The sequence below is a fragment of the Lutjanus erythropterus genome, chromosome 10 (assembly GCF_056507025.1).
Source record: "Lutjanus erythropterus isolate fLutEry1 chromosome 10, fLutEry1.hap2, whole genome shotgun sequence".
In the NCBI taxonomy this organism is placed as follows: domain Eukaryota; kingdom Metazoa; phylum Chordata; class Actinopteri; order Lutjaniformes; family Lutjanidae; genus Lutjanus; species Lutjanus erythropterus.
This window is the reverse complement of record NC_139326.1, coordinates 23,525,847-23,541,655: the sequence shown is the minus strand read 5'-3', so window position 1 is coordinate 23,541,655 and position 15,809 is coordinate 23,525,847. Positions and strand designations below refer to the sequence as shown.

The following is a 15,809-nucleotide window of genomic DNA, read 5'->3' as shown; positions in this document are numbered from 1 at the left end:
ACAAGTATAACATATGTGCGCATGCAGACACCCAGTGTGGTAAAAACAGAACCAGATGCACAACCACTATCCCCATCTGTGATCATTTCAAACTGCATCCAGGCCTTTATGGGTAACATGTTAGCAAATAATAGCTAACCTATACATAGCAGAACATTGCTATTAGATAAATCTAATATTAGGACATCCTTGTGGCTCAGGGGTTAAGGCATGGACCTCAAACTGCAGCATCCCCAGGTCAAGTCCATCGGGGGAAGTCTGTGGTCATTCCCCATCCCTCTCTTTCTCTTCAATGTCTGTCATCTCTCTAGTGTCAAGTCTCAAATACAGGCATAAAACACCACAAAAATACTTAAAGGCAGACATTAACTGGACTTTTAAGTTGCTTTGGTCAGGCTACTCAAAAAAGGCCTCTTTACCCTGCCAAATTTTTTATTGTTTTGTCTGCTGTCTGCCATTTCATTCAGCGGAGAATATTAGGGTTGGGTGATGTCAACTAGGGGTGTCACAATTTCATTAATCAAATTGAAAGGCAGAATCAGTTCTCCCAGTATTTTTTTTCTCTCTACCCCCACCTTCTTACAGCGTCAAGCTCATGTGCAAAGAAACTATTTTAAAGACAACAGAGTGTAGCTTATCAGCCCATCATATCACACTTGATACCATACAGACTCTTCTTTTTAAAGACGACTTTATAAATGTGAAAATTAGCAGGCCATAAAACCAGTGATCTTTACAATTCAAGACTCGATAGCTGTCCAATTGCACAACAGTCAGTGCAAAAATATGTTCAGATCAGAAAATTGGATTGAATAGTGACCTTAAAATTGAAAGTATTGAATTCTGGATTTGAAGAATCGTGACGCCCCTAATTGTCAACTAAATTGGCATATGACAACGTACACAGTGAGAGAGTGAAGATGGAGAATGACTGAATCTTTGTTACTGATGTAGTCACCATTGCATCCCAGTATCTCTCTGATGACAAACTCCAGCCGGGTCAGTATCCCACATGCATCCCCATGCCAGGTTTAAAAAGCTTTTCATCTCCACACCACATGCCCATAACTTAGCCTCTGAAGTTTGAAACAAAGTTAGTCGGCCAGCTGTACCGAAACCTAAGCAATGAAATCAATGGGAAAATAAAACAGGACATGGAGATGTAACAATGACCATCAGCAAAAGTTTCTTTTTATATTCTCTCCCACATGCCAAAATGGAACGAATCTCCTGCTGTGCTGCAACTCTGAGGGGACGCTACATCAAAAACAGAGGGCTTTTAAGTCACAGTGTTATGATGGTAAAGAGCTCAGTGGTCGATGACTGTCAGCCATCCACTGGTTGAACCCCAGAGGATATATACTACTGGTTTGTCTAAGCTGTCCTCTGAGAGCGGCTGCCCAAATGATGAATATTGCTTTGATTTTTTTTTTTTGGACTGGCAAACCAAACAGAACAGTCTCATGCTGTTCATTAATGTGGTTCAGTATTACAGGAAAAATATATCATTTGTAATTCATATAGGACTTGTAGTAGTAAGCATATATAAAATAAATAGTTTTTTTTTAGCTTTCTTTAACACTGATGTAGAGCAAGAGGATGGCAGTTGTCCAAGTGGTGGAGATGCAAACCACTGCAGGGTTTCTATCATGTTTCTTGACCAGAGCAGGCTGGTTCAGATGTGCATGTGGCAGGTCTCCAGATGAGAGCTGACAGATGCGGCAGGAGACATGTGGGCCTAAGAGGCAAATCATTCAAGACCAAGATGCTGGAAGTGGAAAGGGAATCAATAGATTTAAACAGCATGTGTGAGGGAGACAGAAAGACAATAGAAAGAGGGAAAGAAGGGAAGAGAGCAGGGGAGTAACTGTATGTCAGGATGAGTCTCTGTGCACAGACCAATGTTGCTATTTGTGAGCATGTCTGTGAATCAGGAGATAGGAAAGATATAGATTTCAAGACAACACACTGATTGACAGAGGAAGAAAGAAAATTGGCAAAGGGGGAAAAAAAGGAATAATCAAAAGCTGGGGGAAGTAATCTGAGAATCATGCATGGGTTATTAAGGCGTCGCATGACTGACAGCTCCCACATCAGCTCCCTTCATTACAGTGCAGCGTATGAACCCTGATCATGCTCACGGAGCCTTGTAACTGGCTGTCAGGTTGTTTATTGTTAGTCCATTTCTTCCAGCATGTGGTGCCTAATAGCTGCCGCTCTGCTAACCAGTCTCTCTGGTCTCTCCCTGCTCTATTAAAGCCATACGGTGAGATCATATATTTTCATTGTGACATCACTCCATGAGGGAGAATTGCACCCCAGTGTTGTCTTCTTAATTTGTATGCCACTGAAACAAAGAAGTGTACATTAGAGCGATGCACAAAACTGTTTCTCAATCCACTCCCACTGATAAAATATCCCAATACCACAAGCTTCTAGGGAAAATCTGATTCCCACTACTTGATATATGTTTATTGTTGAAAATCTGTCCCACAGGGAAAATGATGCAAGAGGTCTTGCATTTTACTTTTTTCTGTACAAATTATTAATTGCATTTACTTGAATATGTAATAAGTCTCTGCAAACAGCAAAAAAGCCTCCTAAAACATTAAACATTATATGTCGATATACATCTTTAATGCATTGTAGGGTTTATTCAACTTAAAAATCTCATTCATACTAATTAGACCCTTTCCTACTTTTCCAACTCTTCATACTCCTTCAACTGCCTCTGCATACAAATTAAAACCAGCAGTTAAGTTTGGCATCAGCTTGTCAACAAACCTTAAATATTCATCATATTTAGGATAGGAGTGTTAGGGTACCTATGACTCCAGTGCATCATCAAGCCATGATTTCAACTCCTCAATTCAGGACTACACACTCTTTTCACATGTTTTCAGCAATTATATTCTAACATGTATACATGTACCACTTTAAAGGACCAGGGTGTAGGATTTAGTGGCATTTACTGGTGAGCTTGCAGATTGCAAGCACCTAGTCTCACTCTCCCCTTCCAAGCATAAAGGAGAACCTATGGTGACCACAAAACTTGCAAAATATGCAAAAGGCCGTATCTAGAGCCATTGCTTGGGTTGTCCATTCTCAAAAACTGCAGAAACATGGCGATGCAACATGGTGGCCTCTGTAGGAGAGGGCTTGCAACCTCTGTGCATATCAACAGCTCATTCTAAGGTAACAAAACAACATAACTTTTCTCATTTTCAGGTGATTCCACAATAATGAAATCACATCGCTTAAGAATATTATATTACATTTCTGTATTCTGCCAATGGATCCCTGTAAATCTTACACACTGGACCGTAACTACCGTACTAGGAATTAGTAGAATAGAGGGTCTTTTGCTAATCAGCTTTAAAGTGATGTCAAGTAATATTTAATAAATCCTTTGAAAGCAAGTATGGCATCACAACAAAGCAACTTTGATGGCTAAGAAACATAATGCAACAGTACAGCTGTGTCACATCGAGACTGTAACATATGGTGACAAGTAATTTCTGTTTTCACAGTTGTCTCCACAGCAGTGATACAGATATCCTAACAAAAATAATCAATAATTCATATGTCTGTGTGGTCTCCCTCAAGCTATCAGCAGACCCTAAACCAGACCAGTTGCTAGCTCAGTGAGAGTCTTTATCACCCTGTGGAGCGTAATATGATCAGTGTAGCACAGCCAGCCAAGAGCTCAGGGAATCACCCAGCATCAAGCAGGCAGTCTAGAGAGGCTTTGGCTTGTAGCCCGCTACAAGGTTGTCCTTCAAAAATGGTTTTCATGCATTTTATTAGCCTCACAGATGACCAGTGAGGAAAGGGAGCCGGGGGGGAGCTACGGAAAACAAATGCCTGTTCCTGCTGGTAAGAATTAGATGACCAGTCCTCTCTGCTTCACATACACTGTAGGAGCTTTATTTCTATTTGAGATATCACCATTTCAGCACAGCTCCTCTCTTTTATGAAGCAATAATGTTTTCCTAGAGCCAGACGCACTGGCTTGTGGGTCCTGCTGGACACTGTCCAGTGTTCACATTGGACAAATATGTTCCCTAAGCAAGATCCCACTTTGCCTGTCTGACTGCAGTGCTGTACAACAACAGATGTGTGCATTAAACATTCATTTTGCCAGTTGTGAACATTAATTTCAATCAGTGTAGATTGTATTTTTGTAGGCCAACCCAGAAGTTAGTATTGCTCTGATTCCCTTGACATAAACCCAATGGGATTTTTCTAGGTTTTGGATTAGTGCACAAAATAAACTGAACACCACTTTTATGATTTTTGAAGCATAAATGCAATTGCCAAAGTAAAAAACTAACTTATTTCAGGCATATAACCAAATACGCTAACTCATTACCAGGTTTTAGAACTCATTCCTGCTGTACTCTATTTGCTTTGGTTTGGGACACGACTTACTCTGTGCACAACTCAACTATCCTACCCTATTTTTTCATGCAGTTCTGATTGGAAGTAGCTGGATTATGTAATGCTCAGAAAACTGTCTGACCCGAGCACAAAGAAAGTGATTCCTGCTACCACTTTCTTTGTTGTGACACTAAATTTTGACGGCAATCAATGAAATAGATTTGTGTTTTCACTTCATGCTCCACAAAAGAGCAGCAGAGGCTGTGAAACTGCCACTGAATTTATATTTCAAAGTGTGCCAGCTTGCAAAATGTGCAGAGCTCAACCATACACTACATGCTGTACCTCATGCATTAAGTGTCAACATACAGTATGATTGAATCATCACACCATTTACCACCATATTTTGGCCTAATGAAAAATATATATCCTCTTGAAATCCACTAGACTTGTATTTTACACCACAGGTTTCCACCTTGATACAAGATTACATAAACTGACGAAGCACAGGCATACACACAGTTCCCCAAACAGGCAGTGGCATTGCTATTAGAATGTAGAAGATTTGTAAAGAAAAGGGCAACCCCTTCCCCAGACTGATACTGCCCTTCATGCTTCTGCCAGACGTCCTTCAGAAATAGAACAAAATGCTTGCGGTACTCCAGAAGCCTTTCATAATCAAAACCTTCATTTAAACTGAATGATGTAAAATCAGTTAAAGGTTTCACAGTGAATTCAACACAAAGCAACAGAGGCATCTCGAGGTCACTGATCTGGAGGTGTGTACCCTGGTGTTTTAGATGGAGGTTAGATAATTTTTTCACCAAATTACAGTTAAAAAATGTCACTTTGTTATTGTGTTACAGACGAGGCAGACAGACAGACCGACTGAAACAGTGACTGTGAATGCTATATGCTCGCTAATGGTTTCTAAGTAGCTGTCAAGTGTCATTGAGTTTTATGGTTTCCTATGAGTGTTTTTGGTTATATTCCATTCACTAAGTGGATGGAATATACCCATATAATATAACCATATTCCACCCACTTTTAATGCATGCATATGTCATATAACCACATCAGGGCTTTCATCAGAGACTTTTATTTTAAAATTACGCATTTGTTTGTGCTTCTGTTTCCCTGTTTCTCCGCTCATTCTCCAGTGTTTCTGCCATCATTATGGTGTAGAGGTCACTAACAATGTGCTGCCAGATTCATGTAGTACAGTAACTCGATTCTCTGTTAGTATTTCTCATTGTTGGGCTGCCTAGTCTGTGCTGAGTGTATTTACTGTAACACTGTTTCAATAATTAGCCTTATGGAAATTAGCCTTGCCAAGTGTAAGCTAACTGGCTAGCCGAGCTAGTTTCTCTGTATTACTGTGAACACTCAGTTAAACATGGATACTGCAACAGTTGTTTAGTATTCACAATCATACTGAGAGTACACAGACCTCCAGTATATTTTTATATTTGCTGACACACCTAATATGCACTGCTTGTTAACTGAGGAAAGAAGGTGAAAAGTTTTGTTGGAAATAAGTTTCTGTTCTTGTTTTTTCACTGTACCTCTGTATACAGAGCAATGCAACAACATGCAATAGTCAAACTTTATACTTAACTGTAAACTTTACAATGTTTCAATGTTACAAACCACAAAACTAACTGTGATGGAAGTGGAGAAGAGTGATAGAAATGGAGTGCAGGTGACAGCCAGCTTTCAGCTACGTGCTTGCTTGATTTACTGTGCTTGTTTTGCCACTGACAGGCTCAGACTGTTATTATAAGTGACTGACATCATTATGGAGAGAATTACTACAGTGAGACTGCTTGTTCAACCAGAAACAGCAGTTTTATTGCCATCGCCAAACTAACAGACTCCCTTTGCAAAAAAAAGTATTAACATCATTATTGTCAGCTTCAATCAAACTTGACAGAAACAAAATAAAACTTAATAAAAACACCTTTGTTTGTCTTTTCACTGTTCCAACAATTGTCAGCTCTGGTTTAGTTGAAACAAACCCTTCACTCATAGACAGAAGGGATTTGGTAACTGAACTATAGGAGGACACAGTTTTACTTTCTGACTGGGTGAAAATCTGATATTTTCATATCACAGATGATGAAGAAAGACATTAAGGAGCAATATGTAGCCACTGCATCGTGTGCAAAAATGAGTGCACCAGTCCAAACAAAGAGTTGAAGCCATAGGCGATGTATTAAACAGGTTGCAATACAGTAAATATTTTACAGATTTCTCGTTTAAAGTATGTGTCCTGCTGGTAAAGCATTGTCACGTAGCTGATATAGGCTGAGGAATTTAGTGTGGTGCGTTTCAAACAAAATTTTAAAAAACAATGAATCATTGAATATTCACATAGAATGGACTAGTCTGATTTGACTGAAAAAAATCTTGGTGTTGTACAGTCCAAACTACCATGATACTTTAATGATATATTGGGGGGCTTTTGGCTCTCTCTTCAATAGCTGTGGCTTTACTCCATGTTTGACAGACAAAAATTGACTACCCACCTCAATGTGTCTGCATCAGTAACTTCCTAATGCACATGCTCATCTTTCAAAGGCCGGGAAAGTCACAGAACTCGTCTGAAGAATATACTCAATACACCTTCCATTTTTTGCCTGAGTGAACAGGTCAATAAGACCCAGACAAGGGGCTGGCATTCACATAATTATCAGCTCTACCAGCCTTTCATACTGTGACATCAAACACAGTAGAAAATCTCACGGAGTCAGAAATTATCAGTCATGACCCATTTTATTACCCAAGCTACATGATGTTTGATGCTGATCCATGCTAATGGAAAGTTTAGTACCATGTCCGCAATGTGTTCATTAGCACATTCTGGATGTCTTTCACATGCCTGGGAGAACAGCCATACAGTAGATGTGTATTGTGCCAGTTCTGTAGCAGCCTATGCAGTATGATTATGGCCGCGACCGGGGTTATATATAGCCACGTACCCAATAGCAGTTCCTGCCTCGCTGACTAACACCCTTGGGATCTAATGACATAGCTAGGGGGTAACGCTTTATACTGGCTAAAAACCTCGCTGGCACCGACAGGCACAGTAGGAGGAGGAGGACTGGTTGGAGAAAAATCAACAACCGTTAAATACAGTGTGGAGTGAGAGGGCAGGAGTATGCTTTCCAATCTCCTGCTGCTGCTGACAAAATGTCCAGATGGAGCACCTTCCATCCTTTCCTCCTTAGATGTTTCATCCGTTTTTTGTTTTGACATTTCCTTTTCCACCCACTGAATCGCCAAATCTTGATTGCTATTTGACAGAGAGAAGAGAAATCATGATCTTCCTCTTCACTGACATCTCCACAGATAAAGACCCCCCCCCTGCAACATCCCCATGGCAGGGACAGGCAAGCAGTAGGGGAGAAACGGGAGAAATGCCATCCTCTCATCAAAGGATGCTCCAGATTCTTTCTGAGGTCTCACAGAGGCCTTCAGCAGCGTCCAGGCTCAGCCTAGCTTGTGACACATTCGGGTGACGTGTTTTACCTTGGGGCTGCTGGACCTTGCGCCAAACGAGCCACTCGGGCACACATAACAACATCCACAGTCCTCTAAGGGAAGGCTTTCCTGTCGCTCTCTATACGTAAGATTGATATCAACATTATGTGTCGAGCAAGTAGCTGGCTCTTCTCATTAGTCTCCTACAGGGATGCTGCCTCAGAAGTTGTTTATATCTGTCTGTTAGATTTAGGAAATATGTCTTGCTTGTCTGACTTGCAACAGCATCTTGATTGCTGAGTTTTTCTTCTGATGATATGTGACCTGCTGCTGTCTTGTTGATTGGAAGAGTCAATAAAATGCATGACTTGAATGTAAACAACACACGCATTATGCACCACCTCTTTGTAGGCTAGAAAATATGTGGAAAGTCTGACTATTTCTGCTAAAAAGCTTTCAAGGCCAGAGGAGGAGTTAGCCATCCAGACAGCTAAGCTAAGCTGTGTGTTGTCAAAGGCTGTTGAAAGGTTTTCAAAGCAATCCAATAAATGCCAGGAGCACCAGCTCACTGGTGTTTGGATGATAAAGTCAGTAAGGCAATATGCCAAGTAATGTTGTTTTCATGAAACAATGCATTATGAATTTTAAATATCTATTTAAATGTCTCCTTTTTGTACTATGTTTCATTTAATTGTATTTTGCATCAAATCAAAAAAACTTTAACTGTAGATGTTTTGCTTTCACACATCAGCTGCTGTTCTGATTGCCTTGCAACATGTTCATCACATAATCACCTACATTGTTATTCTGAACAATGTGTCTTGAGATGATTGCATGTTACAATTCCTATCTCTGACACATGACATGTCAGTTTAACAGCATCCATACTGGATGAAGGACCCTGTGAGTCACATTGGCAGAAACGTTCAACCAAATGGATGCACATAAAAAACACGACCAATCAATGGCCCTATTTCCAGCTGCATAATGGTGTGCTGTGTTGTGCTCTACAAGAGGCAAATCTTGATTTGGCTTGGTGTTAGTGTTCTTGTATATGTGCTAGAGCGCAATGTGCCTCTTATGTAATTAGCCTCCTGTCTAGAATTTGATTTGTTTGGGTTAATTTATGTGTAATTACCCTCCTGAAGCAGATGTGAAATGTGCTTCAATGATCCTCAACACAGTTGCATGGCATGAACATCTCCTGTTCAGGCAAGTTCACTGTGTTGGGATAAAAGCTGCACAATTAATCGAATATTACTCTTAATCAGAATGTTGGCTTCCCACAATTAAATGAGCATAATCAATGGCGACACATACATTGACAGCTGTATATCAAATCAAGCACATCCTATGGCAGCCACCCTGCAGTGGCAGCCTGTGCAAATTGCCTGGATGTTGCGGGTGCAGTCCAAAGTTGAAGAGTAATATACAATAGAAATCCCATACTTACCCAAGTAGATTTTGCGCCTAAACCTACCCCGAATATGACTGTTTTAAGATGTTAGATGTTAGATGTAAGATGTTTCTGGCAGCATGTCTTTCAGCCACTATTGGGTACCTTGTACACCAGTATGAGACTCTGAGATGTTGTGACAAAACATTGTACGTGGTTTGCGACAAGTTGGGATGATGACGGGCTGCACATCCATATCAGCAATGCTTCACCGCAGCTCACTATATGAAAGTAACACTACATGAAAGTGAAAGCAGTACTGGCATCATGTGCTGTGCAATGGCAATATCTTCTTTGACACAAAACAAACCCACACTCTATTTATTGTCAGTTTTGCAAAACATGCTAAGCAGACACACATATCTTGATAATTTAGATTTACCACTATAATACTAATCATCAAACCGGTATTTGTTTCATCCCTAGTCTGTTCAAGTGCAGGTGCAATAAAAATATCTTGACCCTAAAATCAATGAATAATCATGATAATTAATCATGATCTCAATAATCAAATAATGATTATCATTTTGGCTGTAATAACGCAGCCCTAGTTGGGATACAGTATAAGTTTAATGCAACATTTTAGCATCACATGGGTGTTTCAGTCCAGCACACCACTTTGCAATGTCACTTCCATCTGTGCACTCATCGCTCCCTCCACTCCTCTCCTCTCCCTTCCCTCCGTCCTCTTCCTCCCTCCTCTCTGGCTTCTCCTCCATGTGACTGTTCTGCCACTGTGACAGGGACCATTCTGTCTGTCGGCCAGACAAGCCAGTGCGCTTTCTATAGTTGACTGCTGACTGGACCTGCAGGCAAGTATCACTCATGTCCAAACGATTTTTTTTTTTATACAAGGAAGAAAGGAAGGAAACAGTGATCTGCTTGAGAGAAACTAACATCCGCAACAGTCACTTAAAGCCAGGGAGCTGAGGTGACCTTCTCAGATTTCATTTCAGTTGGCCTTTTTTTTCCCTCCTTCCTTCTTCCCAGAACAAGTGAGTAATTAGAGCAGAAACATTTCCCCACACACCCGAGCTGTCTGAGTGCAGAGCTGCTGCTTTTGTGTCTGTCTGTCTGTCTGGCTCAAACTGCTGTTACTGCAAACATTACTGCTGTCATTTTTACAGTAGCTGCTTGGGTTATTAAATACTTATGGTGTGAGAAGCAACGTCGGAAGAGCCAGCACTTGTCATATATGCACTAATATTATCCATGTTGTTATGTGCAGCACGGTGAGTCAGATTATTGTGAGTGTCATCTCAGAGAATGTGGTCACCATGTATTAGTGATGATGTAAAGCCCTCCTACTGGATCTCTCTCCCTCACAGAGACTCACAAACAGTAACACTAGGCAGCAATCCTGAAGCTAAGTGGTATGAATCCCTGAAGATCACTAGTTCACTAATTTGTTTGCAAAAGCATCAGAAAGATAGTTGATTGTTGAGTCCCAGTTCCAGGATGTCAAATGCTGATGTTTGTGTTGGTAAAGCATCCAAAGAAAATAAGCAAATACAAGCGGAGGGCTGCAGATACAGCCACCACCACACACTTTTAGTGCGTTAAAAGTGATGATTGAGAGGGATTATGTCTAAAAATTGCGTTGTTTTGGGGAAATGTTGCATATTAGGGCTGCAACTAACTCTTATTTTCTTTGTCGATTAATCAGTGATTAATCAATTAGTTGTTTGGTCTATAAAATATCAGAAAATGTTTATGATTCCCACACCCCAAGTTAATGTCAGATGTCTTGTTTTGTCTAGAACCCAAAGATATTTCGTTTACTATCATAGAGTAGTAAAGAAACCAGAAAATATTCACATTTAAGAAATGGACTCAGATTATTTTGACTTTTCTTCCTTAAAGGAGCAATATGTAACAATTGTGTGTCCAACGATGAGTACTGCAGTCCAAATAGAGAGTTGGAACCATAGATGAAATCCTATTTAACATATTATCTATGGCTGAAGGAAGCTGTTTAACCCCGCCCCCTCTTCCCCAGACTCAGGGAAGTTCAGGCAGCCTGCAGGAACACCGCAGAAGGATGAGATGAGCGCAACACTGTAGTTTGACAATAACAAGCGACAATGAGTCTGACACTGTAAGACGATGTGTTAATGTTCAGTGACTGCCTGCCAGACTCCAGTAACATTTTTGCTCAATTTAACCATTATGAACATCTACTCCTTCTTAAAGATTATTCAATGACGTCTTGGTTAACATTCGGCATTAATTTGAACTCTGATAAACGTGAAACAGGTGCACAAAAACACTTATTCTGGCCCGGAATAGAAATTTCAAAGGAGAACACGGTCATTGTAGCATTGTCAGAGTAGAAACTATTTCAATTTATGTGTTTCCTTAATCACTGATGACATATCATGGATATTTTATTATTTAGTGCAGTAAATATATTACAGATTTCTCCTTTAAAAATACTCAATTCACTGACTGTCAAACTAGTTGGCTATTAATTTAATAGTTCACAACTGATAGATCAACCATTGCAGCTATAATGCACATCATGGGTTTTAAGATGCAAGCAGCTGCCTGCACAGTACTGTATGTGCTGTGTTCAGGGCACCTATGAATATCCCCTGTGACCTGCCTTTGGTCAACGCCTACAGCACCTTTCATTTCCATCAGTTTCCTGTCAGTCTACTCTAAATGCATCTCTTCCTGCCTGGCGTGCCAGATTTGACCTAACTAACAGATATGTGCAAAGACATAAAAGCCTATTTAACTGCTTATATAGCCACCGCTCACTCAACCTTTTTGACTTTCCTCATTTTCTTTCTATATCGAGAAATTAACCCATCCTTTCCAGGCTAACACATCCCTCTCTGACCTAAATTAAACAGTCAACTACAAGCGCACGTAAGCTCTGTCATCCTAAAAGATATTAAACAGATCTAAGTTGTTGGATAAGTGCGAAAAAAAGGCATGACCTCAATGCTCTTGTGGCCATATTTCTGTCTATTTCTTTCTTTTTTTCTACCTTTTTCGCTCTCGACTGACCGAGCTCACACTTTATCCATCCTTTCTTAACAACCACGGGGGTGTTCGGAGTAAATGCTTGCCGCAAAAAGTGATGTAAAACAGAGGTCGAGCCAAAAAATGTAGTAAAACGTCCTCAAAGTTACAATGTAGGACTAAAATACAAGCCAAAAGACTTATCCGCTCCCCGCTTCTGTCTCTCATGCACACAACGCCCATCCTTATCGAGGCAAATTAGAGAGACACAAGATGAAGAGAGGAGAGCAGAGGAGACGCAGAAGCAGTTTCCTCCTTTGCCCTTACCGTCGGAGACCTTGAAACGACGACGGCCACGACATTCTGGATTTCTTGAGCCCGGGTCGGTGCCCCGTGTCCACAGCGTAAGTTCGGTCCATGTTCCTCGGGTGGAGGTATCTCTCGGTGTCCGAAAAGCCTCTTTGTCTCACTCGGTCGTTCTTGCGCACAACCAGAGCGTGGTGGAGCGGCGAGAGCGCAGCCTGGTTCTGCTGCCTCCACAGATGTTTGGGCGCCGTCCCCACTTTCCCGCAGGCAGGGTCCATCCTCCTCCTCGCCAAGTTCAAATATTTCTTTAAAGAAATAAACACTTCAGGGGCATTCAAGTAGAATAACCCGAGGGGAGATGATGGGAGGAGGGAGATTTAACAAAACTGCGAGTTAAAGTGTTTTTTGAAATTAAAAGAACAGCCCTAAAGGCGAAATTATACCCCTCGAAGTAACTGAGGCAACTTTTTAGGAATTCTTCACGTCCAGTTTGCTTTTTGGAGCTCACGTAATGAGTTTGACTCCATAAACTTTATCCTCACTGCCCCGCAGAAACACATTGGACAGAGCCAGAGATGAATCCATTTACGCATCACGGGGTAAACCTCGATAGATGCGTTTTGGAAAGGGGCAGTAAGTGTCCCTGAGTGAGGCTACAGAGAGAAACTCAAGTGCTCCCCGCTTTCTCCTCCGCACACGCCCATTTCATTTCAGCAAGGTGCTTGTTAAGTGTTGCTGCGGCAGTGCAGGACAGTCCTCTCCACAATATCATGCAAACTTCTAGAAAAAACCCCGCGGCTGCAGTTCACTTTAACGTACGGCGTGCGTAAAAACCATCCAGACGTGACAACGGTGCTCTTCCCTTCTCAGGTCCCCTGCAGGAACAAGCGGCGACGGGATATAGGGAACAAGATAATACATTAAACATGAGGGACCCACCCAAAGCACCTCCCCTGAAATCCTCCATGAGTGAGGAGGTGGGATGGGCAGAGAGCCAGGTGGTCAAATCATACAACAACACTGAAACAGTGTGATGATCCAATAGACCAGATGAGATTTAGGATCAACAAAAAATATCAGTTCCTGTAGTGTTGTACAAGTGGACATAACACTAGACAGAACAGACCAATTCAGGATCTTATGAGAGTACCACTTTACAACAAGACTACCTTATAAATTGTTTATAATTAGATTGTTAATGAGGTTGTCTTTAACAAGGCTGGTCTTGAGTCTCCATAAACTAGCTATGGATGGAAAATCCCCCCCAAAAAATCTAGAAAATTTAACACTTGCAGCTCCAGACAGATGTTTTTCTCTTCTTTTGACTCTTTTATCATAGAGGTTGCTCACCCCTGCAATAGAAAAAAAGACAGCAGTGATCTATTGCTTGCCAAATAGTGAGTCCACATAATGCTGGTTTTACACTGTGAAACATCAGCATAACTATAGTTGCACATTGCATGAAATGTAATTTACATGCAAATTGACAGTTACTAAGCAAATCAAAATAATCAGTCTCATGCAACATAATCTGATATTTAACTTCATTAAAATTGGCTGGCTAGATTGTTTTTTTTTTTATAATAACTGTTTTCTTTCTAGATTATTTCAAGGGGGAAGTGTCACTAACTACATTCGCATCTTTCTATCTTAATTTTGTATCATTTTCTCTCTAGATAATATCAGTTTGGATGTGTTGTATTGCTTTTTTCTGGCGCAGGCTTTTATAGTGGCTGTCCCAGAGAATAAGAAGAGAACTATCAGTGCATTAATGATTATTAATGTGCTTACTGATAACAGTACTAATTGCCATCCAAACTTACATTAATGGTATAATATGCAACATTTTCCTAAAAATAAACAATGTACAGACTCAGAAACATAATCCCTTTCAATCATCACTTCGGTCTCATGAGAAGTGTGTGCTGCAGAGATCCTGTTCTCTGCCGTATTTTTATTTTGTTGTGCTCAGATCACATTACCAAAGCAAAATATGAGTATTTGATGTCCTCAGACTCAACTATCTATCTTTCTGGTGCGTTTATGAACAACTATGACAAATCCTACTGATTCTACTTGTAAAGCGTAGCTATAAGTAAGCTAGTAGTGATGTAAACAAACTTTGCCTCATTCACGTTTGTTTGTTGATAGCGTTGCCAACCTTGTGTGAAGTCTGTGTCAATAATTTCCTACTGAAGCATCTAAAAGACCATTCTGGTGGTAAACTGTTGTCAAGTTGAAATCAATTAGTTTAAATATTGGAAGGATATTGCATCACAGTTTAATGTCATCATCTGACACGTCATCAGCATTTTGATGAGCTGTTGGAACTGTTGCAGCTCAGTTTCAGACATATTTGAAATGTGTTGTTGCAGACTCTTCGCCATGCCATTTAATTCGAAATTCAAAAAGTTTCAACCAACTAAACTTACATGCAAGTGTCATCAAGTAAAGCCAGCCTCACATTTCATTGCTCCATCAGCAATTAAAATATCTAATTACCACATTCATATGCAAAGGGTTGGGCAATATTGTTTACCTTTACATTTTCAGCATGCACCATTTTACACTGTAAAATGTTAGTAACTCAGTAATAAGAATAATTAATAGTAAGCAGTAATTGTCTCTTGCCAAATAGTGAGCCAACACTAATGTAGGGAAACTTTTAGAACTTGTTTCTAATTGTTTATTAATACTAAAAACTAACTATAAACTATTAATACTTTTATATGTATACATTTTTAAGGGTAGTCTTACCGTAAAGTGGTACCCTTATTTGTAACAGCAGGCATTAAACACTCTGTGGTAAAATAAGCTCACCTTCAGAGTAATTAATTACACTGTAGGTCGTTACAGGATGTGTGTGTGTGCCTGTGATGTCCACGGGGTGCAGAGGACTGCAAACATCCAGCCACCTTGTTAAATCTCCCCTCCACCATTCTGTTTGTCATCATTTCCAGGGGAAGGGGACTTTCAGGGAAGACTGCTTTCTCTCCATCCTCTCCCCGCACTTCCCTTGCAGCTCAAGCCCATTACTCTGGAAAGTACCAGCGTGGGGAATGCAATCTCTCCTGCAGAAATGTAATCTCATCCAAAATAAGATGAAATAAAACAGAAGTGGCAGGTAAGTGTAATAAGTGGCAGGACAGCACACAGCAAAGATAATAGGAGCACATGCAGGCACACATGAGCAGCTCATGTGTGGACTTTAAGT

At 40.5% G+C, this 15,809-nt stretch overlaps 1 protein-coding gene across 2 annotated transcripts in view; it reads right to left on the bottom strand.

Moving 5' to 3' along the window:
- The window catches only part of pde4d (phosphodiesterase 4D, cAMP-specific), a 249,146-nt gene that overhangs the window by 174,590 nt on the left and 58,747 nt on the right, over window positions 1-15,809 (bottom strand). Inside the window, exon 1 of one of the 2 annotated variants that reach the window (XM_084728719.1) lies at window positions 12,617-12,738. The exons of the other annotated variant lie outside the window; for it this stretch is intronic. Within the exon in view, the coding sequence (XP_084584845.1) occupies window positions 12,617-12,708 (92 nt within the window). The 5' untranslated portion in view covers window positions 12,709-12,738. Of the gene's footprint in view, window positions 1-12,616; window positions 12,739-15,809 lie in introns of those variants that run through there. 2 annotated transcript variants of the gene reach the window in all.